Raw genomic sequence first — 26185 nt, 5'->3', positions numbered from 1 at the left:
GATCTTTGAGCTCGCTGAGATGGGTCTTGAGTTTGGTGAATGCTGTTGTCTTTCCTATGCTGTACAAACTACTTGTTGTGCCACAGCACATGCTGGTAGACAGTTAGACATGTAGTTGCCGCCCAGCTTCAGGACCATCTCCAACTAAACGGCCTCATTCGAGAAATTCCAGTCCGGTTTCCGTTCCGCCCACAGCACTGAAACAGCTCTGGTCAGGGTCAAAAACGACCTTCCATCACTTGCACCTCTCCTTTGCCTCTCCAGGTCTTTGATTGACTGTGGGCCGTCATACCTGTCAAATACGATGTCTACACATTGCATTTCTTGTTTTCTATATATATAATGTGCCAAACACACAGTATGATTTTGTGAACGGGTGTGTCAATGCAGGTGCATTTAAAAAAGTGCAGATCTGTAATGAGGACCCAGCTCTGAAGAATAACACAAGTGTTATAACCTAAAGCACAACAAATGTCCCAAACTACAGGAAGTACTTCAGGAGTAGTGGAAACAAGACTGCACTGTGCATGTTTGTGAGCAACTACATTGTCACTGCTGCCCCACAGAGACTACACTCAGGATTTGACGAAGGGGAGGAGGTGAAGAGCATCTGCACAGCAGGAGTCAGCAGTTTGACATCACTGTACGGGTGAACGTACAGTGATGTCAAAGGTACAGTGATGTCAGGTCTCCTCCTGACCTGATCAGGAGGAGACAGACACAAGGATAGAGCTCCATATATCTTGCAGAGTCATATTCCCGCATTATTGCGAGGTCTGATGACACAGATGTGGAAATACTGCTCATATATTATGCAAGCAAATACATGTTTGGTTCATCTCTAGTGTACATGCATGCAGGCCATGGGATGAGAGAGAGATATGTCCCCATCAACACCACATATGAGAAAATTGGAAAATACATAATAATAATAAATTGTATTTGTAAAGCACCTTTCATTGCTAAAAGCAATCCCAAAGTGCTACAGGAGGCGTAAGAAACAAACTAAATAAACAAAAGTTTAATCAAAGGCTTTTTTTTTTAAAAGAAAGGTTTTAAGGCCTTCAGTGGTCTGTGGAGTCCTCAGGTGGTCTGGGAGGGAATTCCAAAGGTGAGGAGCAGCTGCAAAGAAAGCCCGATCCCCCATTGTGAGGAGTTTGGTACTGGGGGGGGGCGAAGCAGATGGTTTGTTGTGGAATGGAGGTTGCGTGTGGAGGTTTGTGATGCGAGTGGTTCTTTCAGGTATGGAGGAGCATTCCCGTGGATGCACTGATGGGTCAGTAGTGCGATCCTGAATGAGACAGGAAGCCAGTGGAGGGAATGAAGGACGGGTGTGATGTGGTTGTACTTTCTCACCCTCATCAGGATCCTAGGGGCACTGTTCTGTACATATTGGAGCTTCTGAAGGCTCCCACTAGGAGTCCCGATGAGGAGAGCGTTACAATAGTCAAGCCTTGAGGAAACGAAGGCATGGACCAGGTGTTTGATGTGGGTGTCAAAGGTCGGATGTCGGTAAAATCTTACACCCAGGTTGGTAACTGCTGTGGAGAGGGGTATGTTTTGGCCAGAAAAGGTGATGTGGGTTATGGGGGATGACTGGACCTGGTTTAAGGTGCCAACTAAAATAGCCTCTGTTTTGGAGCCATTTAGTTGCAGGAACTTTGGTTGCGTCCACGCCTTTATCTCCTCAATGCAGGTGTTAAAGGATGTTGATGGGAACGGTGATGATGATGGTGACAGTGAGGATGCATGTAGGATAGAATCTGTCTTTATATATAGCTGCGTGTCATCAGCGTAGCAATGGAATGATATTCCATGCTGGCTGATGACACGGCCAAGGGGAAGAGTGTACAGGGTGAACAGAGTGGGCCCGAGGACCGACCCTTGAGGGACACCACAGGTGACAGGGTGTGTCTGGGACCTCGCACCTCCCAAGGAGACATACTCTGTTCTTCCAGACAGGTAGGACTGGAACCAGCTCAGGGCGGAGTCAGAGAGTCCGATGGTGTGTTTGAGGCGCTGAAGGAGGATGTTATGGCCGACAGTGTCGAATGCTGCAGTCAGATCCAGGAGGATGAGGAGAGATGGGGAACCAGGTTCAGCCGCCATCAGCAGGTCGTTTGTGACCCTGACCAGAGCTGTTTCAGTGCTGTGGGCGGAACGGAAACCGGACTGGAATTTCTCAAAGAGGCCGTTTAGTTGGAGATGGTCCTGAAGCTGGGCGGAAACCACATGTCTAACTGTCTACCAGCATGTCATGCACTCACTGGCTGTGGCACAACAAGTAGTTTGTACAGAATAGGAAAGACAACAGCATTCACCAAACTCAAGACCCATCTCAGCGAGCTCAAAGATCTGGGACATTTTGGACTCTCTGCCAGCTTGGAAGAGTCTTTGCCAGTTGCAAGAGAATTTGCGCTTCTGCTATATGGAAAAAAGGAAATTGGACTGATGTGCACAAACTTGGATGAACTGAGGTTCATAATTGCATCAACAACAGATGAATCCTCGGAAAATCTGCCGCCAACAGAGGATACATTTCAACAACATGTAAAGAGCAATGTTTCAGACAGCGATATGGTGTCAGAGCCCGAACCCAAACCCTTGTTATGGAGTCCTGTTGGCAGGGGGTGGATTGTCAGAGATGGGGCCATTCAACCAGTGCTATTTACAAAACCCCCAGCACCTAGAGAAGTGAGAGACATTACTCACTTGTATTGCAAAGATGCAAAGTGTGGAGAGAGTGGAAAGTGCCAGTCTGTTGGCCTTCCCTGTACGGAGTTCTGCACCTGCTGTGCAGAATGTCAACATGTGTCCCCTAACGTTTCTGAGGAACCTGACATTCAACATTATATTCTAGTATCTATATACTCTCACATTAATTCTATAATTCTCACAGAATTATTTGATGAATTGTATACTGTACTTTGAATTAAGGTTCAAGTTTCAATAAAACCTGTACTATTTACACCTATGTTTTAGAGGCTTGCAATTTAGAACTAATACACTTTATTGTATTGGGTTACTCTTATTCTGACTATTTGGTGATGTAGTTCAGCCACCTGGTATTTCCCTCTCCAAATATAATGACCATCAGAGTGAGCATTCTTAACTTATAGGCTATTATGCCACTTCTCCCCCATTAGGAATTTGACTGTCTCAGAGAAGAGGTAGGCCTATGTCTAAAGAAATCTCATTTGCAATAGAACTGTACCAGATATTTCCATACAACTACTGGTTAGTGTTCAATAGCACCCTAGACAATTCAGGAATGGTATATGTTTTAGGGATTTCTGTTTCTCTGATAAATGAGAGAAAAGTGATGGAGTCCTATGTTCCTATCACCAAAAAGTACAATTTCCGTCTAAACTAAAGCTAAGTCTACAGGACTATAATTCAGTATTTCTTTAGTTAAATAATTGTCTGACTATTTGGTGGTGTAGGACAGCCACCTGGTTCATACCTCAGCAAATCTGAAGAGGAAAAGAGTGGTCATTCTCAAGTTATGGGCTTTCTTGTCACCTTTCCCATATTCGGCCTGGTCTAATTTGGCTCTTTTTCAGGGATTGGGGTAGTTCTAAAGAACAACCAAAAAAACGTTTTTTCCACCATAATAAAATTTGACAACAATCAATTTCATTAATGGGAGACCCTAAAGATAAGAAAAATCATTGTTGTCATTTGTTCTACCTCGGGTAGGGGTATCTGGAAAACTAAAGCCTTTTTTGAGGACTTGCTGCTGGACCTCTGTCACTACCCGATCCGTCCCCTTGCCCGATCGGTACTGCGCATGTGCGAGATGGTCCGCCATATTGAACAACGATAGTTACGGCTGTAACTACGGTTCTATGAGTCCCGGATGACCGCCAGAGGCGGTGCTTTAAGCACTGGATATGTCCATCGCGCGCATGCGCAGCTCGAGTACCAATAACAACAAAGTCACCTGTGACCCACGTGACACCGGCTATATCAGCCGGTGTCGTCAGAGGATCTGTTCCCAGAATCTTCTCGCGAGCACACAAGAATTCTGAGTGACGGGGAACTCTGAGGGTCATCCGGGACTCATAGAACCGTAGTTACAGCCGTAACTATCGTTCTATTTCGTCCCTACTGACCGCCAGAGGCGGTGCTTTAAGCACTGGATGACTTATACCAACAATGTCATGAAGAATCCAAGCCCTTGCTCACCACTGGAAGCAGCGGAGCTCGGCAAAAGGACCACGCCCAAAGAATGGGGAGTGGCGACATTGACCTGATGACAACTGGAGAATGTGCCAGAAGACGCCCACGACGCCGCGGCGCAGATGGTCTCCAGGGGCACCACCCTCAGGGCAGCCCAAGATGTTGAGATGCTCCTTGTAGAGTGGCATCTCAGCCTGATGGTAGGGGGCGGCCACTGGCCCCGTAAACCTGTGAGATGGTATCGACAACCCAGTGGGGCAGCCACTGGTTAGAGGGCATAACCTCCTTTAGTGCCGCCAGGGCAAAATCAAGAGTTGCTCCTACTGCCGTATACAGGCAGTAGCCTTGATATACGCCCTTTGAGCACCCCCAGGGCATAGCAACTTCGACGTGCCGTACTCCTGAATGTCAAAGCGTGCCAGCTGGGCAGGCTGATTGAAGTGGGTTTGTGGAAGGACCCCGGGCAGGAATGCCACATTTGCCCAAAGGGCAACGCCTGAGAGTCCCACCTCGGGCATGTATTGTTTATGGAGAGGACATGCAACTCCCCGACTCGCTTCCCTGAGGCTATGGCAAGCAGAAATGCTGCCTTCGTGGGCAGCCACCTAAGCCCCACCTGGGCCAGGGGCTCGAAGGGAGGAGATGATAGGGCATCCGGCAGCAAGGGGGTGCTAGGGGGACGCTGCCGTAAAGCCCCTCTCATAAAGAGGGACACCGACCTGTGGCACCCCGCCGTGGCGGCGTCGACCCAAACATGTCGGGCAGAAATCGCAGCCACATAAATTCAGAGTGGAGTGAGAACGTCCACTATCTAGAAGGGACTGTTGTCTAAGCAACAACGTACATGCTGTCCACAAGGAACACGCACATTCTTGCCCTCCAGTTGGGGTAGAAAGTGCGTGAGTGCAAACTGCACAGCCCGAAGCTCTAGCACGTTGACCTGGCGCGCACTCTCCTGGGCAGACCGCTGACCCTGAACGGTCCTGCCCTGCCGCACTGCACCCCACCCTGAGAGACATGCACCTATGGTGATGGTCTCCTGGCGGGATGGGATGGCGCCCATGGGCACGCCCACTAGGAGATAGGCCCTGCCCCTCCAGCGTGATGGAGAGTGGAGGCAATGCTGCGACACCCTGACTTCCCTGTGCCTGTGCCAATTGGCGTCCAAGTGAAGGCTGTTCAGCCACATCTGCATGGGGCGCAACGACAGCGGGCCTAAGGGCCCAGCGGCCGAGGCAGCTGCCAGTCTGCCCAAGGGCCGGAGGAACTGAATATAAGGCACCATCTTGCCCGGCCCACGTGGAAGTAGGCATCCCTCAAGTCCACGGTTGAGAACCACTCCACCTGTGCATATGCAGTGGTCAGCATATAGAATGGCAGCACCTTCGGGAATCTGTTGATTCCTCTGTGGTCCAAGATCGGGCGAAATCCGCCGACTTTCTTGCTCGCGAGAAAGTACGCCGAGTAGAACCCCCTGGGCTAAGCAGAGGGTCTTACTGGCTTGATTGCGTCCTTGGACAGAAGGACGGACAACTCTTGGGCCAGAGCTAGGGCCCCTGCCGGATCGCTGACGACTGTCAATTAGACCCAGCCGAAGGCTAGGGGCCGGAGCTGCGGTCCGTACCCCTGGGTTAAGGTGAAAACCACCCAAGGGACGGAAGTACAGACCGCCCAGTAACTGAGCTGCTGCTGGGAAAGCAGCCGACGACCGCCCCCGGGATTTCAGGGCCCAGCCCCCCGGCCCCTGGAGCCTCTTTGGGGGGCACCGGTAAGGCTCTGGGACACGAGGCCGCCTGGAAGGTGGGCGACCTGGGGCATGAAAGTCATTGGGTCGCGCCGCTAAGACCTCTGCAGACCACCCCTGTAATCCGGCGGCTGCTAGAGCGGCCCCTGGGCCTGCTGGGAGTGGGCACAGGTCTGCGAAGACCCGAGAGCTGCTGCCTGGTCTGCCTAGCTTGGGCGGCACGCTCCAGTGCCTCCAGGGCAGCTGACCTAAACAGCTCCCCTGGCTCGACTGGTACGCTACGGAGGACTCTCCTACATGCCTCCGTTAGTGGTGACTGGGCCAGCGAAACCTGGCGACGAGTCTGTACCAGCGACAAGGCGTCCTCATACAGAGGTGCGTCAGCCGAAGGAGGTGCGCCAACCGAAGGAGGGGCGTCAACCGAAGGGGGGAGAGGGGGGACAGGCGGCCCGCTAGCAGCCCCATCACCGGGCCCAGGCTAAAGGGCCAAGAGGTGACTTCATCATGCCCCTATCGGCAGCTAGCCGATCCACTTTAGAGGACAGCCTGTTTCTAGTCCTTCTATTGGGAGGAGCACACATAGCCATCGCTCCCTCAAGTCACCGGGAACGGCCGAATTGATCTGGAGGAGGATGTGACAAGGAGAGGTGTCTGTTGGCTGCTGCCAGACGTTCCACCTCAGTGATTCTAGCCACTCTGAGCGCCCGAGGCATGCAGCTACAGCTCATGCAGGCGTTTACTGTGAGAACCTCCCTCAGATGCTCACATTTCGTCCCCACTGACCGCCAGAGGCGGCCGAGGCAGGAGGGGCAGCGGTCTTGGCCGTCCTCGGGCTCAAAAGAAGCCATACAGGCGCTACATGAATGAGCCATTCTGTAGGTAGCCAGATGCAGCGTAGACGGGAGCGGGTGCAGGAACACCAGCTACCTGCTTAATGGAAAGAGTAGAGCGTTGCTGCTACTCGCCGAACCTAAAGAGGGATGTAATTACACCCACGTTACCGGCAGAGGGAGCGGGAGCGAGAGCACTGCCTTCACCTGGCTGGATTAATAAACACGGTAGTTCAGCGTCTACCAGGAGCGGGGGTGAGAACACTGCCGGCTGAGTTAGAGACGAATGCCAGATGCAGCATAACCGGGAGTGGGTGCGGGAACACAGCCTTCACCAGCTACCTGCTTAACTGAAAAACAGGGCAGTTCCGCGTCTACCAGGAGCGGGGGCGAGAACACTACCTTCACTGGTTGAGTTAGAGACGAATGCCAGATGCAGCGTAACCGGGAGCGGGTGCGGGAACACAGCCTTCACCAGCTACCTGGTTAACGGAAAGACAAGGCAGTTCAGCGCCTACCAGGAGCGGGGGCGAGAATACTGCCTTCACTGGTTGAGTTAGAGACGAATGCCAGGATGCAGCGTAACCGGGGAGCGGGTGCTGGGAACACAGCCTTCACCAGCTCCTGCTTAACGGAGAAACAAGGCAGTTCCGCGTCTACCAGGAGCGGGGGCGAGAACACTGCCTTCACTGGTTGAGTTAGAGATGAATGCCAGATGCAGCGTAACCGGGAGCGGGTGCGGGAACACAGCCTTCACCCAGCTACCTGCTTAACGGAGAAACAAGGCAGTTCCGCGTTCTACCAGGAGCGGGGGCGAGAACACTGCCTTCACTGGGTTGAGTTAGAGACGAATGCCAGATGCAAGCGTAACCGGGAGCGGGTGCGGGAAACAGCCTCACCAGCTACCTGCTTACCTGAAAACAAGGCAGTTTGGCGTTACCAGGAACGGGGGCCGAGGACACTGCCTCACTGGTTGAGTTAGAGACGAATGCCAGATGCAGCGTAACCGGGAGCGGGTGCGGGAACACAGCCTTCACCGGCTACCTGCTTAACGGAAAAATGAGGCAGTTTGGCGTCTACCAGGAGCGGGGGCGAGAACTGCCTTCACTGGTTGAGTTAGAGACTAATGCCAGATGCAGCGTAACCGGGAGCGGGTGCGGGAACACAGCCTTCACCAGCTACCTGCTGAACGGGAAGAGTAGAGCGGTGCTACTACTCACCGAACAGAAGAAGGGATGTAGCTACATCCGCATTACCGGTAGAGGGAGCGGGAGCTGCTAACGATCAAGCGAGATCAAGTCAAATAACACACATGTTTAAGACCAGATAACTAGCTTCTAAAGTAGAGAACAGCACAGACAGGCCCGGTTCCAGAACAAAATGACTAAGGGTGCATCTGAGATTAGAGAGGGTGCAGGGGTAAAGTGCTATTTTTATAAGTGGGGAGTGGACCTAGGGGGGGTCCTCATCTCCTCTAGGAGGGGCCTCATCTCCTCTAGGAGGGGCCTCACATCCTCTAGGGGGGTCCGGGGGCATGCTCCCCCGAGAAGATTTGTTTTTTAAATATTGAAGTTAAAAACATCAATCTGGTGCACTTTGAGAGCAAAATGAAGAGATCTATACTGTAGATCTATGTGCTCTTTGCTTGATTCGTGCCTTCCCAGTCCCTTATCACGTATAGCCTATAAGAGCATGGCGCCAGTTGTTGTAGCCAGTTGTGGTGAAGGCATCTGACTTACTTGAACCGAAATGTCTACATGCATATAGCAGAAGATGGCATCTTTTTGACATGAATATTCCAGCCAATCTCTGTTTTGAAACCATGAGCTGCAAAATGAGCGCCTTACCCCACTGTACAGGCGGTGTTTGGGGCAACGAAGACGGCTGCGGCTGCTCCGCCTCCGTGGGCGAGCCGGGCAAAGCCGGGCAAGTCGGGCGTTAGTGTCCACGACAGTGGCCGCGGGTAACGTAATGTCCCCATGATCTGAACTGTTATTACCTGCAGTAGATGCAGTATTACTGCTGGTGATTAGGGCTGGTTGTTTGAACCATTTTCTGATGTCCATCACTGACTGCTGTGTAAGCACCTTGCAGATGACGAACGCGCAGCGGCACAGGTCACGCGCACCTGACATAATAACGTTACCTACTGTTTACATGGACCAACTAAATGCAGCAGACAATGTTATTTAACCACAATTACAATTTATTTTATTTCAACTAAATTCTTATTAATATTATCATAATACATATTTAATATTTTTCCCTTTTTTTTTTTCACTTTTCATTTTTCAAATGAGGGTGCATAACGACTCAACTGAGGGTGCAATGCACCCTTGTGCACCCCCGTAGAACCGGGCCTGAGCACAGAGCCGTAGTTACAGCAGTAACCATGGCCAGTGCTCACACGGCATATAACCGTAGTTACAGTAGTAACTATGGCCAGTACATACACGGCTTAGAACCGTAGTTACAGTCGTAACTATGGCCAGAACCTACACAGCATAGAGCCGTAGTTACAGTAGTAACTCTGGCCAGTACTTGCACGGCTTGGAACCGTAGTTACAGTAGTAACTATGGCCAGTACTTACATGGCTTAGAACCGTAGTTACAGTAGTAACTATGACCAGTACTTACACAGCATAGAGCCGTTTACGGTATTGACTATGGCCAGTACTTGCACGGCTTGGAACCGTAGTTACAGTAGTAACTATGACCAGTACTTACACAGCATAGAGCCGTTTACGGTATTGACTATGGCCAGTACTTGCACGGCTTGGAACCGTAGTTACAGTAGTAACTATGGCCAGTACTTACGGCTTAAAACCGTAGTTACAGTAGTAACTATGGCCAGTACACAGCATAGAGCCGTAGTTACCTAAAAGTGTCAGCCAAAAGGCTGCCCACTAGATAATATAATATTGGGAGGATGAAATCCTCCTTAATGGCCACACATGCAGAGCACACAGCACACACAGTGAAGATTGTTCTCTGCATATCGTCCTAGTGCTAGGAGTCTAGTACTAGGAGCAGTAAATACAACGATATAGCGCTACTGCAACCATACCATGCGTTTACCGGGAGCGGGAGCGGGAGCGAGAGCACTGCCCTCACCGGCTGAGTTAAATAATGAAGCTTAACAGTACATGCAAGGTGTTAGCCAAGCGGCTGCTGCTAACAATCAAGCAACCAAGTCAGAACACAATGTTAAGACCAGATAATTAGCTTCTAAGAAAGAGAACAGCCCGCATAGAACCGTAGGCCATGGTTACAGTTAGGGTTGCCAACCGTCCCGTATTAGCCGGGACGTCCCGTATTTGAGCCAAAAGGGGCGTGTCCCGTACGGGACTTTGTTTGTCCCGGACTCCCGTGTAAAGGGAAAAATAAAAAATATGTTTCTGTTTGCGCACAATGCAGTGTGTCTGGCTGCGTGCCTGTGTGTTTGTGTGCTCTATGAGAAGGGCGCTAGGACCGCTCAGTTGACAGGGCAGGCACAATGCTCGCACGTGTGTGTGTGAGATTTTCTCCGCTGGGCCGCGGGCGCCGCATCACTGTTTGTGTGGCATAGAAGCGTGTTCGAGAGGGGTCTGCCTGCAGACCTCCACTCTCAGGACAGTTCCGGTGCAGACCTCCACTCGCAGGACACCTCCACTGGCAGCCTGCACCGGAACTGTCCTGAGAGTGGAGGTCTGCAGGCAGGCTCCCATGGCCTGTTCAGTCGTGTGGGAAAATGAGCGCTGCCGGTGGAGGAGGTGATAATGAAAGAGGAGAAGAGAGAAAGGATGTGGTTCTGGGCCCTGGCCCTTCTAAAAAGAAAATAATTGTGTCTTACAACAAACAGTGGGAAGAAAAACACAGTTGGGTAAAGCACGTTAGTGGAGATCTGTCTCGGGTCTTCTGCACCTTGTGTCGAAGGGGGTTTTCAATAGGTCACGGTGGAGAAAACGACCTGAAACAGCATGCTGGCACAGAAATGCACAAGCGAGCAACACAAAATAAAGGTGCATCAAATATAACTAAATTCTTCGGCAGTTCAACTGCAGAACAAGACAAAGTTGCTGCATGTGAGGTAACATCAGTGTATCACACTGTGTGATACACTGATATTATAGGCCTACCTCACATGCAGCAACTTTGACATTTTGAGGGTTTTGGGGGATTTGACCCCCAAAAACATTTTCGAACTCTAGGGGCTGGCTCCCCCAAAATAATTAAATAACATAACCCTAACCCTTAATAAAGTAATAAAAAAAGTAACTAAATCCGCCAGAAATCCGAAAATCTTCGCGCGCACGGGGTGGGGGACTCATGCATGTGTCCCGTTTCTCCATTTCTGGAAGTTGGCAACCCTAGTTACAGTAGTAACCGCACATGCAGAGCACACAGCACCCGCAGTGAAGATGTTCTCTGCATATCATCCTAGTGCTAGGAGTCTAGTACTAGGAGCAGTAATACAACGATCTAGCGCTACTGCAACCAAACCCTATGTTACCGGGAGCGGGAGCACTGCCCTCACCGGCTGAGTTAATAGTTAAGCTTAACAACAAGGTGTTAGCCAAGCGGCTGCTGCTAACAATCAAGCGACCAAGTCAGAACACAAATGTTAAGACCAGATAATAGCTTCTAAGAAATAGAAAGTACTTACCTTACTCTCTGCATCTAAACGAAAAACGGGTTTAAAATATGACACTCTGGGCTTTCCATACTAAATTGAATGAGGGACACAGCCAAAGCTGGGACTCAAATTCTAATGATAGTTCGGGCACAACGCCACAAGCAGAACTTTCAAAAGAGCATAAGGGCAACTTTATGGGAGAGGAAGCGGGAACACTGTCGTCACCAGAAAGTCTAAGCCAAACAAAAAATAAGACAGCAATCAGGACAACTTGGCTGGGAGAGGGTGCGGGGACACAGCCATCACCAGCAACAAGCTGACCCCAACCTGTCTGTCGAGGCTCTGCACAGCGCACAGCCGGCCACAGCTCCTGGAGGACGCGTTAACGACCCGTAGCTCCGACTGTCAGTCACGAAGCTGCACGCGGTCAGCTGCTTGCAGAGCAATCCCTCAGATCAAACGTTCAAACCTGAACGCTGTAGGCTACAAAAATGTAGCCACGGTACCCTCGCACACGAGAAGATGAAAGGAACAGATCCTCTGACGACACCGGCTGATATAGCCGGTGTCACGTGGGTCACAGGTGACTTTGTTGTTATTGGTACTCGAGCTGCGCATGCGCGCGATGGACATATCCAGGGTTGCATTCCAATAGTCCATTTAGCTTAGGAACCTTCCTAACGGAGTGAATGACCCGGAAGTACGTCACTGGCAGCCATGATAAGTGCCGTTCCAATTCTCCAAATGAAAGGAAAGCTGGTTTCAAACTTCCTTATAACCTCCTTTAGCTTAGGAACCACTGGACCTCCCTAACCGAAAGGAGAGGAGAAAATGCTGCCCCACAATGCATTGCAGCCGCAGCATTTGCCATCACAACAGTCGGCCGTTCACGGAAACAACCGATTATGACCGAGAAATGATATCATGAAAGTTACGGTGCTTATTAAGCATTTTAAAACGTATGTGGTAAGTTGCCAAAGTGCTTTTTTCTGAACGTTCATCAGTATTATAATCAAAGAGAGAAATATGAACGTTAGTTTTTACTGAAATGATCAAATAAAGTCAACATCTCACAGTCTTTACTGAGCTGTGTGGGGTTTGTTCAACTTTTAAAAGATGTTTGAATGGTGATATACACACTGATAGATGTTAAGGACTAACGTTTATAATAAATACAGTATTGATTTTAAGATCTTTTAATAGTTCATACAATCATACGTATTGGGATCATTTGTATTAATGTGGACCGGAGGGAGAGGGTGACGAGCATAAGTTTCACTTTCCTTTTTTATTTCAATTCCAACTTTGGTCATGAAGAATATGTTTCTCTGTTGTCCACGTTCATAAAGCATAAAGCAACAGCATCAGAGCACGGTGCAGAGTCTCTAGATGAGTTTACAGTAGTCCCTCGTTCTTATTAAACATCCATGTTGTAGTCCGCTGTATAGAAAACTGTAGTTTCCATAGTTTCCCCACAGCAGCAGACGCACATTCATGACGTCCGCTGGCGCATCATAAACACGTCGGATAGTGAAAGTGCATTCGGATTCTCTAAAGTACCGCGGTCTCTTCTCCTAAGTCCTTTTGAATTCTCCTATCCACTATCCCTTAACCCCGTGACGTTTCACTCAGAGGTCAAGGAATAGGAGATAGGGGTTGCGTTCCGATAATCCAAAAATCAGCTCCTAAATTCTAACCCTATCTCCTATTCCTTGACCTCTGAGTGAAACGTCACGGGGTTAAGGGATAGTGGATAGGAGAATTCAAAAGGACGTAGGAGAAGAGACTGCGGTACTTTAGAGAATCCGAATGCACTTTCACTATCCGACGTGTTTATGATGTGCCAGCGGACGTCATGAATGTGCGTCTGCTGCTGTGGGGAAACTATGGAAACTACAGTTTTCTATACAGCGGACTACAACATGGATGTTTAATAAGAAGGAGGGACTACTGTAAACTCATCTAGAGACTCTGCACCGTGCTCTGATGCTGTTGCTTTATGCTTTATGAACGTGGACAACAGAGAAACATATTCTTCATGACCAAAGTTGGAATTGAAATAAAAAAGGAAAGTGAAACTTATGCTCCTCACCCTCTCCCTCCGGTCCACATTAATACAAATGATCCCAATACATATGATTGTATGAACTATGAAAATATCTTAAAATCAATACAGATGTATTTATTATAAACGTTAGTCCTTCACATCTATCACTGTGTATATCACCATTCAAACATCTTTTAAAAGTTGAACAAACCCCACAGCTCAGTAAAGACTGTGAAATGTTGACTTTATTTCATAATTTCAGTAAAAACTAACGTTCATATTTCTCTTTTTGATTATAATACTGATGAACGTTCAAAACAAAGCACTTTGGCAACTTACCACATACGTTTTAAAATGCTTAATAAGCACCGTAACTAAGCTAAAGGAGGTTATAAAGGTTATAAAGGAAGTTTGAAACCTCCTTTCCTTTCATTTGGAGAATTGGAACGGCACTTAACATGGCTGCCACTGACGTACTTCCGGGTCATTTCACTTGGTTAGGAAGGTTCCTACGCTAAATGGACTATTGGAATGCAACCCGGGTTAGAATTTAGGAGCTGATTTTTGGATTATCGGAACGCAACCCAGTGCTTAAAGCACCGCCTCTGGCGGTCAGTAGGGACGAAATAGAACTCCGGACGGCAACCCAAGATGGACACTTGACACAGTGGCTTTTAGCAAAGCTAAAAAAGAAAACTCGAGAGGGATGAGTTATTGTTATTACAACGTGACTTCACTATTATTTAACAACTCTTTTTATTGGGTTCTTTTATTTGGTGTAAGTACATTGTCAGAATAAGTGAGGAATGAATTTAACTTCTGTTAGACAGCTATCATACTGAATAAATATTTACTGTGAATGTATGCAAAAATGTATGGCATATAGCTGTCTAACAGAAGTTAAATTCATTCCTCACTTATTCTGACAATGTACTTAACCCCAAATAAAAGAACCCAATAAAAAGAGTTGTTAAATAATAGTGAAGTCACGTTGTAATAACAATAACTCATCCCTCTCGAGTTTTCTTTTTGAGCTTTGCTAAAAGCCACTGTGTCAAGTGTCCATCTTGGGTTGCCGTCCGGAGTTGTCCAATATGGCGGACCATCTCGCACATGCGCGGTACCGATCGGGCAGGGGGACGGATCGGGTAGTGACAACCTCATCCAACCACACACCCCAACCCGTCGCCTCAGGTCTGCTGAAGCTAACCTACTACAGCCCATCAGGACAAAGCTCCGGACCGGGGGACAGGGCCTTCGCCGCAGCCCCCCCTCCCTTTGGATCTGGGGCAGGGGCGGACTGGGGGGAAAAAGTGGCCCGGGGATTAATTGACAGACAGGCACACTTAATGCGCGGCATGTATCGGCCGGCCGCCGCCGAAAGTATGTTACTTTACAAAAAACCCTATGCATGTAATGTTATTTTGGACAATTCGTGACAATCGCATTACCTGAGCCCTTGAGTTGCCTAGAGCAAAAATAGATACGGCATATATTTAGTGATTTTAATGTTAACAGATCATTGATGCAATAACATTTTGACCCAATTTGCCTGACTTGACACATGAAATAAAACATGGGCGTAGGAAGCATCTTCAATGTGGGTGAGACAATTTAACAAGGGGTGGACCTCACCTCCTCTAGGGGGGTCCGGGGGCAAGCAAAATTAGGGACTAAATCTATGGCAGTCAGTAGGGGCTTGGACTGTGAGCCGTAGGGTCGCCGGTTCAAGTCCCCGACCAGTCCTACATTTGAAGTGTGGACTTCTACTTGGAGAGGTCCCAGTTCACCTCCTGCCCTGCCGTGGTGCCCTTGAGCAAGGCACCGGACATACCCCTTCCCCCCTCACTCCCATTGCTCCCCGGGCGCTGTACAATAGCTGCCCACTGCTCCTAGTACTAGACTCCTGGTACTAGGATGGGTTAAAAGCAGAGAACACATTTCACTGTGTGTGCTGTGTGCTCTGCATGTGAGACCATTAAAGAGGGTTGAAACCCTCCCAATTCTTCTTCTTCTTCTTCTTCTTCTTCTTCTTCTTCTTCTTCTTCTTCTTCTTCTTCTTCTTCTTAACACCCATATAAAACAGAACTGTAAACAGATTTACTTTTTCTTTCAACATATATTTGAACAGCAAGTGGAGGCAAAAGTGACCGCACCCAAAACAATAAACCTGCTAGCTAACTAGCCTAAACTCAGTAACAGAATGTGGGCAACACGTTCTTCTCCACAGCCGCGCGACCTCTGAGTCAGACGTCACTTCCCCCTTTTCTATCCTACGGGTACAGCCACTCCCCCTGAACCCCGTTTCCCTGCCAACCCATTGAAACTGATAGATAGAACAAAGGTAACCTATCACAACGGCCCAGCCCAGCCCAGTGGGCCACACCTCACTGGGCTGGGCTGGGCTGGAACACTTACAAATGTGAGCCGGTAGGATTTAGGATTTTTTTTTCTACATTATTTTTTTATTTTTTGTTGGTCCTCCGGCCCACACACAGCACCGGCCCACCGGGGAAACTCCCGGTATTCCCAATGGCCAGTCCGCCCCTGATCTGGGGTGACAGGGCCTTCGCTGCAGCCTCCCGCTCCCTCTGGAACTTTCCTCCCCAATCAAAAAATCTCTCAAAACTCACTTTAGCTTTCAAACTCTGAAGTGTTATGCTACCATTTGCTGCATTGCGTTGGTCACAGAACATGTAACATTTCTTTTATAGTTTTTTTTATGTTTAATAATGCCTTACTATCTATTTTAACAAAACATTTCCAACATGTTAAACTTGGAAATGATACAACTATTAAAGGCAACGTTTTAGCACAACATGCAGATCCCCTGACAGTGCGACAAACCTTGTCCAGCTTCTCTAGGGAAATGAACCTCAGCTCCTCTGCTTGCTTCTGAGATGTCTCTGTATTAGTGGTAAGCTGCTGTTTCAGGTCAGTCAGGATGGTTATGTACTTCTCATACTCCTGCAGCTCCTTTGAAACCTGTATCACCACGTCCACCTGGGAGTCATCTCTGGCCTTCTTGTGGAAGAACTCAGCCAACTTCCCCTGCAAAAGGCTGCAGCGCTGGCTGGTTGTATCTCTGTCCTCACACATGCACTCTTCAGAGCTGAGGTCTTCAGAACAGGATTGCTCTCCCCCAGCCTTATTTTCTTTTAGTGTGGTGTTCTGTCTCTCCAGGGCCTCAAGAGGCAACCTGGGAGCTCCATCTTCATCATGGCTGTTTATTTCAAAAACTACACTCTCCTTTTGAGACTTTTCCTGTTCATTGACTACATTGAGCTCTTTTCCTTTTTTCTCGTATGGCTCAGGGGTAGCTTCAGTAGGGGGCTCTCCAGCGACACCGTTTTCTTCATCATGATCAGAGGCAGCCATTGTAGCTGGGACGTCTTCTCTTTCATTTCCATTTACACTAATATAAGAAGTGTTCTCCACATTCGAGGAATCTGCTGACGCGCCGAAATCGTACTTTACCTCATTGTCTGTCTTGCCCTCCATTTTCAATAGAAATAGAATATAATAAAATCTCCCCAAAAATAATTGAATGTGTGTATAGCTCGAGGGCTTGTGCACGTCTGTAATGAATGAAACTGTTCGTTTTGTTTTAGTTGTCCTGGAGACTGGTGTCGGGAGCCAATCGGAGGCGCTCTGACCTCTGCTCATGAATATTAACAGAGCAGGATGTGAGTAGGTCGCGCGGCAATGATCGCAGTGCGCATGCGCGCTCTTCTGCCTCCAACAACAAGAAGCAGGAGCCAGGCAACATGGCCGACCTGGGGAAAAAGTACTGCGTTAACTGCCTTGCAGATGTTACAAACCTGCGGCTTCGCTGCACTGACTGTCCCGATATCGAGCTGTGCCCGGAGTGCTTCTCGGCGGGCGCAGAAATCGGTAATCATCGGAGATGGCATGGCTACCAGCAGGTCGACGGCGGTCGGTTCTCTCTCTGGGGTCCCGAGGCAGAGGGAGGATGGACCAGCAGGGAAGAGCAGTCGCTCCTCGATGCTATCGAGCAGTATGGGTTTGGAAACTGGGTACATCACTTTTTAAGTTACTTGACTTATTTGTCTACACCATACACTCCTACACTAGCTGTGTTTAAATGAGCCTACTTAGAACATTGGCTAGTAGCAGTAATATTAGGGTTATTTAATTACCTTATTTTCTTGGGCTACTGTAGTAAACGTTGGACGACTGAGCATTTAATACTCAGGAATTTACATTCCCACTTAAATGTTTTAAATATAATTTTGAACTTATTAATAAAGCGAATAAGCTAACGAGTAATACGTTACCAAAACTATGAGAGCATTGTGACTTTACAGATGTCAAATGATGTCAAAATAATCAACGTGTTCGCCAGGGGTAAAGAAAAGGAAATGTAGAAGCTCTTACTAAACTTAATCTTTATCTAACTTAACTAAACTATGACCTACATTAATCTGCTATGGTTGCTACAGTAGTTTGTAATTGTTTGCTCCTTTCATTCATTCAATTTTGACTAATTGATTTAAATTAGTCAAATTTAAATCAATTTAAATTTGACTAATGCTTAACTTTATGAATGGCGTCTTTTATTATTATTACATTTCATTTTTCATTTTTTTAGCTGACGCTTTTATCCAAAGCGACTTACAATGACCGATTACAGGGACATTCTCCCTGGAGTAACTATGGGCTAAGTGCCTTACTCAAGGGCACACTAGTGGTGGTGTTCCAGGCGGGATTTGAACTCACAACCTTCCAATTTTCAGCCCACCTCACTATCCATTAGACCACCACTATCCCTTTTATTGATTTATATTATTTCAAAAGTATATTTTTTAATTAGTTTGGAAAATAATTGTTTTAGTAACTAAAACATTGCAATTCTAGGTAGAGCAACATATTACTTATTGTATTGCTTAGTCAAAATGCAAAAAACATAAAAGGTAATGGAAATAACAATGTAATATGGCACACAATTCTTGTACACACTTAGTAACTTGAGTGGACTACTGCTCTGGAAAGTTCCGAGAGCAGAACAGAAAGGAAAAACTAAATATGCAGCAAAAAATCCTTAAAATGCACAAAAAATACACCATAAATATAATTATCAAGCATTAACTAAAAACAAAATATACCTTGCTTGAAGGTTACAATTCAAGCTTTTAAATTATGCCATAATGAAATACAATACATCCCATAACAAATGTTAAAGATACCAATAGGCTTAAATTAAAGTATACCTTTTTCATTTCATTTCAAATCTTTATTTATACAGATAAATCCCCATTGATCTCTTTTTCAAGGGAGACCTGCTCAAGTAGTTCCACATGAAACATAAAAATAGAACAACAAAAGGACATCATACAGCATCATTTACATAATTATCCACATAAACAGGTACCAATAGCTTCCGATTGACTAGCATCCAACCGAGCTTTAAAAACATTTAGTGGCACCAGATTGTTCAGTTTCCATTTAATTTGCAGACTATTCCAAGACAGAGGAGCTGCGCATCTAAAAGCTGTCTTCCCTAAGACAGTCCTAGCAGCTGGCACATCTAATAAAACCACAGCATTCGATCTCAGGCAGTAGCCACTTACAATTTTCCGTGAGATCAGGGAGCAGATGTAGGATGGAAGTTTCCCTAACATGGCTTTGTATATAAAAAGGTACCAGTGACTGAGCCTCCGTACAGTTAGTGAAAGCAAACCAGCCCTTGCATACAGGGTACAGTGATGGGTTAATGCTTTACAGTTTGTCACACATCTCAGTGCGCTGTGATACGCAGCATCTAACTTGACCAGGCAATGGGCAGGTGCATTCATATACATCAGATCACCATAGTCCAGCACAGGTCAAAAGGTCACAGAGCCTTTTCCTGGCCTCAAGCGAGAAACAGGACTTGTTCCTGTAGAAGAAACCTAGCCTAACCCTCAGCTTTTTAAGCAGGTTATTGACATGAAGTTTAAAAGTGAGACAGTCATCAAGCCAGATACCAAGGTATTTGTAACAGGTAACCACTTCAAGTTTTATTCCTTGCATAGTAACAATATCTAAAACAGGTTCTGGTGTCTTTTTAGCTTTAGAGAAGAGCATTACCTTGGTTTTATCAACATTTAAAAGAAGCTTTAGTTCAGAGAGCTGAGTCTGAATAATGTTAAAAACAGCTTGTAAATGGAGGGACCTACACAGTACATCACGGTATCGTCCGCATAAAAATGTAAAGTAGCTTCATCCACATTTTCACCTAAACTGTTGATATATATAGAGAATAATAGTGGACCTAAAACAGAACCTTGGGGAACACCATTTGCAATGTTTAACCACTCAGAAGACAGCCCATCAAAGTGAACACATTGGGACCTTTCAGAGAGGTAGTTTACAAACCACCCCACTGCATGGCTGGATATGCCTATACTGGCTAGCTTCTGCTTTAAAATGTGATGATCGACGGTGTCAAACGCTTTTGAAAGGTCAATAAATAGAGCTGCACAACTCTGCTTAAAGTTTCAAAGCTTTACTATTTAAGTTATAGTGCCTCTGTAACTGCAAACTTTATCTGTTACATATGTTGAATTGTATTATTGCATGTTGACCAATTTTTGCATTAGCATGTTCTTCTGAAGAGTTGCTGTTCAATGAGTTAAATACTAATTTGGTTACATTACTTATAGTGGTGCACGATAATTATCGGTCCGATATTAGGAATTATGACGTCATCCCGATAAACCCGATAACAGTATTAATAGCCCCGATAATATACAATATATTTTTTGGGTAAAAAAATAAAAAATAAATACTGCAGTGTGGGTGGATTCGGATGAGGGACGCTTGTGTTTCACTCGGCTCCTCCCGTTTTGCCAGTACTGTGTTATTAGTGGTTTAGGAAGAGGGGAGTTTTTCACAAATCCAGCGCTCCCTAACTCATGCCTGGCTGTGACGTAAATGGTGTGCGGCCGTGAAGCCAGGACAGTAAACAAACATGTCGCCGATAGTATGGGACTATTTCAAAGTTTCAGAGTTAGATAGTTCGCTTGCTATTTGTATTAACAAATGCAATGCAGAAGTTCCACGAGGAGGGAAAAAGGCAACGAGCTATAATACTTCCAACCTGATTTGTCACCTGAAACATCGCTACGATGGTGTGTTAAAAGCGTACGAAGACGCCTGCGCTGCTAAACTAGCGGCGAATCCAAAGCCAGCTGCAAAGGCAAAGGCTTTTACCTATCGACGAGGCTTTTAAAAAAGGCAAGAAGTTTGCCAGAGACGACCCCAGGGCTAAAACTATCTCTAACTTCATCATAGAAATGATGGCGCTTGACGAGTCAAAACTGTTCTTGGATTTGTTTTGTTCATAGTAGTAATGCTCATGTTATTTGCTCACTACTAGTCTTTTTTTTACCACCAGGTGTGTAAAAACTACAGGTACATTTAATATATATATATATTATATTATTATCGGTTATCGGTATCGGTCTTGAGAAGCAGGAAGTTATCGGTATCGGTTTCAAAAAACCAATATCGTGCATCCCTAATTACTTATATATACTGTAAATAATACTAGTAAGTAAACTGAATACAGTTTTTTCCCTATAATGTTGCCAATAAATAACACAATTGTTTCCTGAAAACCTACTTGCTCATTTTCATTAAATTACCAACCCCTTAAAATGTTAAAGACATTTGTGGGAATTGTTGGTCAACTTGCAGTCTAACTAATAATTAAAAATATATATTAATGACGTTTGTGTTGTCTTCCAGGAGGACATGGCAGCTCACGTCGGAGCATCACGAACTCCTCAGGAAGTCATGGAACACTATGTCACCATGTACATCCACGGAAACCTAGGTAAGGCCTGCATCCCTGAGAACATTCCCAACCGGGTGACGGACCACACCTGTCCCAGCGGGGGGCCGCTGTCGCCTAGCCTTACCACTCCTCTCCCGCCGCTGGATATCAACCTTGCAGACCAGCAGCAGCTGGGCTACATGCCACTACGTGACGACTATGAGATTGAATATGACCAGGACGCAGAGAAGCTCATTAGCGGGCTGTCTGTGAACTACGACGACGAGGATGTGGAAATTGAAATGAAACGTGCACATGTGGATATGTATGTGCGCAAGCTTAGAGAACGCCAACGACGTAAGAACATCGCAAGAGACTACAACCTGGTGCCTGCGTTCCTGGGCAGAGACAAGAAGGACAAGGAGAAACCAGGAGTGCTGGGAGTCATAGGTACTGCTGTTGGGGTAGGGGGGGTAGCAGTTGGCAGTGGCACAATTGGATCAGGTTCCACAACGGCAGTAGGATCAGGCCCTGTTTCCAGTACGCCCAAAAGAAAGATCCCAAAGGAAGAGAAGGAGCAGCGGGTCAGACTGCGGGGGCTCTGTCAGTTCATGGCTAATCGGGAATTTGAAGACTTCTTTGAGAATATGCATAAAGAACGTGTGCTAAGAGCAAAGGTGCGTGAGCTGCAGCGCTACCGGCGCAATGGCATCGCCCGCCTGGAAGAGTCTGCTGAATATGAAGCAGCGCGCCACAAACGGGAGAAACGCAAGGAAAACAAAAGCATGGTCATCTCCAAACGGGGAAGCGGAGGAGGGGGCGGGCTTGGCTCTGGGATTGGACTTGGGGGAGGAGCTGGAGGGGGAGGCGGCATAGCTGGAGGGTTGGGGGTTGGTTGTGGGATTAAGGAAGAAGGCAAAGATGGTGAATTTGCCGCCATCGAGAATCTGACAGGCTTCGAGCTGCTGTCAGACAGGGAGAAGGTGCTTTGTAACTCTCTGAACCTCAATCCAGCACGTTACCTGACTGTCAAAACCATCATCATCAAAGATCACCTGCAGAAAAGGCAAGGTATCCCGGCCAAGAGCCGGCTGCCCAGCTACTTGGACAAGGTCCTCAAGAAGCGTATTCTCACCTTTTTAACAGAAAGTGGCTGGATATCCAGAGATGCCTCTTAGCGATCCATCTTTGGTCAGGAAATAATACGTTTATGATTCGCTAAAAGCTCTGTAGGCAACTACTGGCATTTTTCAGAGGTGACATTGTGGATATGTACATTACAAAGAAAGAAGATGCCCCACTGGAGAAAAACAAATATATATTTTCATACGAGGGCTAAAAAGAAAATAAGCCTCTATTTTTAGATTTGGTAAGGGGCTGAAAAACAACACTTTGGGTTTAAAGTATTTTGTGTCCACATTTTTACTACATGAATGAAAACTACAAAGCTAACAAGTATAACATAGCTCCAGAGATGTTGAAATGCTGTTGCAAGAGGATGATTGTTAGATTTAAAATCCAAAAATCGACATGGAAAAGTTTGAGTCATAATTGTTGGGTGAATAATCACTATTTTTGGTGGTAGATGTTTTTCAGGATTTGCCTCAAAATAAATTAAGTTAACTTTGTTAGTAGGTAAGGCAGGACTTCCTAACTAGAGCTGCCGTTTACATCTTATAAAATGTTATGGCCTTCATTTTCTAGATTTTTTTCATGCAACTTCAGCAAACAATCAATCTTCTGAATGTTCTTCTTCTCACTGACTAATTGGGAAAGGAAAAGAAGCAGCAGGGTTGAACAGTCATCATGTTTCTTTTTGGCTGAGCACTTTCTTCTGCCTGAAGGCAATCACAATGTAGGTTGACATCGAGCTAGATGGATAGATCTGATGATATATCAGTAGTGGCCCATTCGTCAGCCAATGAGCAACAAGAAATAAATGCCAAAGATCATTTAGAGTACATTGCACAATCTGTCAACCAGAGAGAACAGGCGTCAAAATGCTGTCAGGCTTTAATTTTTATTAATTGATGTCAGTGTTTCACCTGAAATTACTATGGAGGAAGACCTTTTTTCTTTTCTTTTTTTTGGCCAATCAAAAACTTTACTTTTACAGAAATGAGTGCAGCTTAGCACAGCTTTAAATCTTCTACTGTCAACATAATATAATACAGGCAGCTTAACGTGAAAGGGCATTTTACAATGATACTAAAATGCCTAATTAGAATTTAGTTAAGCAAGTGTTAAGGCAAGGCAATTTAATAGTACACATCTTTATATTTTTCAACTAGCAGGAACTGCAGTATGCCTCAAGTTAATTTCAAAAGGTCCTTACATCAAAATCACCTAAGCCCTGTGGACGACAGCATCACATTCCCAGGTGGTAACTGTCTTTTTTAGGGGAAATGCTATTCATGAGTAGCATTAGTTCTTAGCTGTATACATTGCAGCAAAAGTAGCTTTGCTTTTTTTGTGGTGTTTAAAAAGTAAATGCTCCCTCTTCACTGTAGAACTTGAGTCGAGGGTGTTAATATTCTGTTATGGTCAACAGTCATGCTTTGTCATATTTCATCAATGTTGTGCTCCACACCATGTACCATTTTAATCAACGTAAGGTTGTATTTCAGAGATAAATCTGGTGATATTTTATATTTCTCTTATTATATATCCTGTTTGCCAATATGTTCAATATGAAGCACATCTATGACCCACGCTGTTGAACTGGGTGGTGTGTTTCTTCATTACCGTGAACACACACACTGTCATTTTGACTCAATCCCACATACATTAACACTCGCTAGACTACTAAATGGCTGATAATACGCCAGACAAGTGCATTTCTTCCCATTTGAGTCATTTCCTAAAAACTATGCCACCAAACCTTTTTTTAAGGAGTAAACATTTATATATAATAATGAACAATTAATCTGCAAGAGACAATAGGACAATGGAAAGTATTAAGAGGCAGACTAAGTTTTGTGTTTTCATTGAATTTGATTAAATAACTAGAATACTTTATATTGTAAGCCTTACTTTGTATTGTTAAGTAACACATCATCAGGTGATTATGCATGTGTTTTGTTGCATAACTCTGGGTCTTAGTAGTTGACAATTTTGAGAAATGCTTATAATACGAAAATCCATATTTCCAACATAATTTGTATATAACATATAATGAATCTAATTTACATTCATATTTTTCTGTTCCCATTGCGTTGCATATTAACCCATGGCTAACATTTCGGACTGGAGTTTGATGTATTAGTCAACTGTTTAGGTTTATTGAAGATGCTGATTGTACAACAGGCAAGACTTGTTGTGTTGAAGCTGAGGGGAATGTGTGACTATAATGGCATTGTTAAAAAACAATTAAAAAAGTTCAGGTCAGATGTCAGCTCCAAGTGCCAAAATGTCATCTGAACCACAGATAAAAAAAAGGCTACATTTCAGCCTATACACCAAACTCCAATCCTGTAGAATTGATGCTTCTCATTTGTATGAATATTAGTTATCTTCAGATTTTGACAGTAAATCTTTCTGCATGTGCACCCAAATGTTCAAAAAGGTCCTAAAATAGTGGCAATTATATTTTTCCAATGGGTTAATAGTTTTTGTAAGGGGGATTTTGCATTATTTTTACATTTGTAATATAAATTGGGAAACAAATATAATTACCCACATGTGAAATGTACAGTATTTTGTGTCATGGTAATGTTCATAGATTTGTAATAAAGTAAAAATAATTTTTGATTAGAGATGAAGCATTTTCTGGAGATTTAGGCATAATGGTGACATGCAGCTGCGCTGCCTATAATATAATTTCCGGGTTGCAGTCGAATTGTCCAAAAATCAGCTCCTCTCGTCTTTTCCTATCCACTATTCCTTGACCTCTGTGTGAAATGTCACGGTGTTAAGGAATAGTTGATAGGAGAATTCAAAAGGACTTAGGAAAAGAGACTGCTGTACTTTGAGAATCCGACTGCATTTACACTATCCGACGTATTTATGATGCGCCAGCGGACATCATAAATGTGCGTCTGCTGTGGGGAAACTACAGTTTTCTATACAGCGGACTAAATGGATGTATAATAAGAACGGCGGACTACTGTAAACGCATCACTTTGCACCGTGCTCTTATGGTGCTGTTGTATGGACGTTGACAACAGAGAAACATATATTCTTCATGACCAAGGTTGGAATTGAAATAAATAAAGTAAAGTGACATTTATGCTTGTCACCCTCCGGTCCACACGTATTAATCCACAATAATCCCAATAAGTATGATATGAAAAGATCTTAAAATAAATACAAATGTATTTATTATAAACATGTTAGTCCTTAATATCTATCACTGTGCATATCACCATTAAAACATATTTTAAGAAACCCCACACAGCTCAGTAAACACTATGAAATGTTGACTTTATTTGATAATTTCAGTAAAAAAGTAACGTTCATATTTCTCCTTATGATTATTATAGTGTTGAACGTTCAAAACAAAGCACTTTGGCAAGTTACCACATACGTTGTAAAATGGTTAATAAGCACCGTAAATGTCATGATATCATTTATCGGTTGTTTCCGTGAACGGCCGAATGCTGTGTCACGGTAAATGTTGCGGCCGCAAGGCATTGTGGGGCAGCATCTTCTCCTTTCATTTCGTAGTGTTTTCCTAAGCTAAAGGAGGTTAATAAAGGAAGTTTTTCAAAGCTCCTTTCCTATCATCTAGATCAGTGGTTTTCAAACTGTGGGGCGCGACCCCTGGTGGGTCGCGGAGGTACTGCAGGGGGGTCGCGGGAAGATTTTTTTAATTTTATTATTTTCTCCTTTTAGCTTTGTGAAGCACCTTGAGATGACGTTGTTTTTAAAGTGCACCTATGTATTGTTATTAATATTATTCAATTGTAAACAAACACTGCTCGAAAATATCTCATTGGCCAGAGAGCTGTGGGCATACTGCTGCCTTTTGCAACATTACTTGTGTGAG

General features: G+C 45.4%; 2 protein-coding genes across 2 annotated transcripts in view; one reads left to right on the top strand and one right to left on the bottom strand.

The window, feature by feature from the left end:
- The window catches only part of ccdc96 (coiled-coil domain containing 96), a 30693-nt gene extending 13318 nt beyond the window's left edge, over window positions 1-17375 (bottom strand). The window contains exon 1 of the mRNA XM_034205596.1: window positions 16266-17375. Within this exon, the coding sequence (XP_034061487.1) occupies window positions 16266-17084 (819 nt within the window). The 5' untranslated portion in view covers window positions 17085-17375. The remainder of the gene's footprint in view (window positions 1-16265) is intronic.
- Window positions 16907-24953, top strand: tada2b (transcriptional adaptor 2B). Its single transcript, XM_034205597.1, has 2 exons — window positions 16907-17455; window positions 21171-24953. The coding sequence occupies exons 1-2, from the start codon at window positions 17186-17188 to the stop codon at window positions 22374-22376; spliced, it is 1476 nt and encodes a 491-aa protein (XP_034061488.1). The 5' UTR covers window positions 16907-17185; the 3' UTR covers window positions 22377-24953.
- The last annotated feature ends 1232 nt before the right edge of the window (window positions 24954-26185 follow it).

The sequence above is a fragment of the Gymnodraco acuticeps genome, unplaced genomic scaffold (genome assembly GCF_902827175.1).
Source record: "Gymnodraco acuticeps unplaced genomic scaffold, fGymAcu1.1, whole genome shotgun sequence".
Taxonomy (NCBI): domain Eukaryota; kingdom Metazoa; phylum Chordata; class Actinopteri; order Perciformes; family Bathydraconidae; genus Gymnodraco; species Gymnodraco acuticeps.
This window is presented reverse-complemented; position numbering and strand designations above follow the sequence as displayed.

Bases quoted from the DNA above. Each gene is read 5' to 3' on its own strand.
- tada2b (XM_034205597.1), top strand. From the start codon at position 17,186: ATGGCCGACCTGGGGAAAAAGTACTGCGTTAACTGCCTTGCAGATGTT. The intron at 17,456-21,170 runs GTACATCACTTT...GTTGTCTTCCAG, and splicing joins AGTATGGGTTTGGAAACTGG to GAGGACATGGCAGCTCACGT.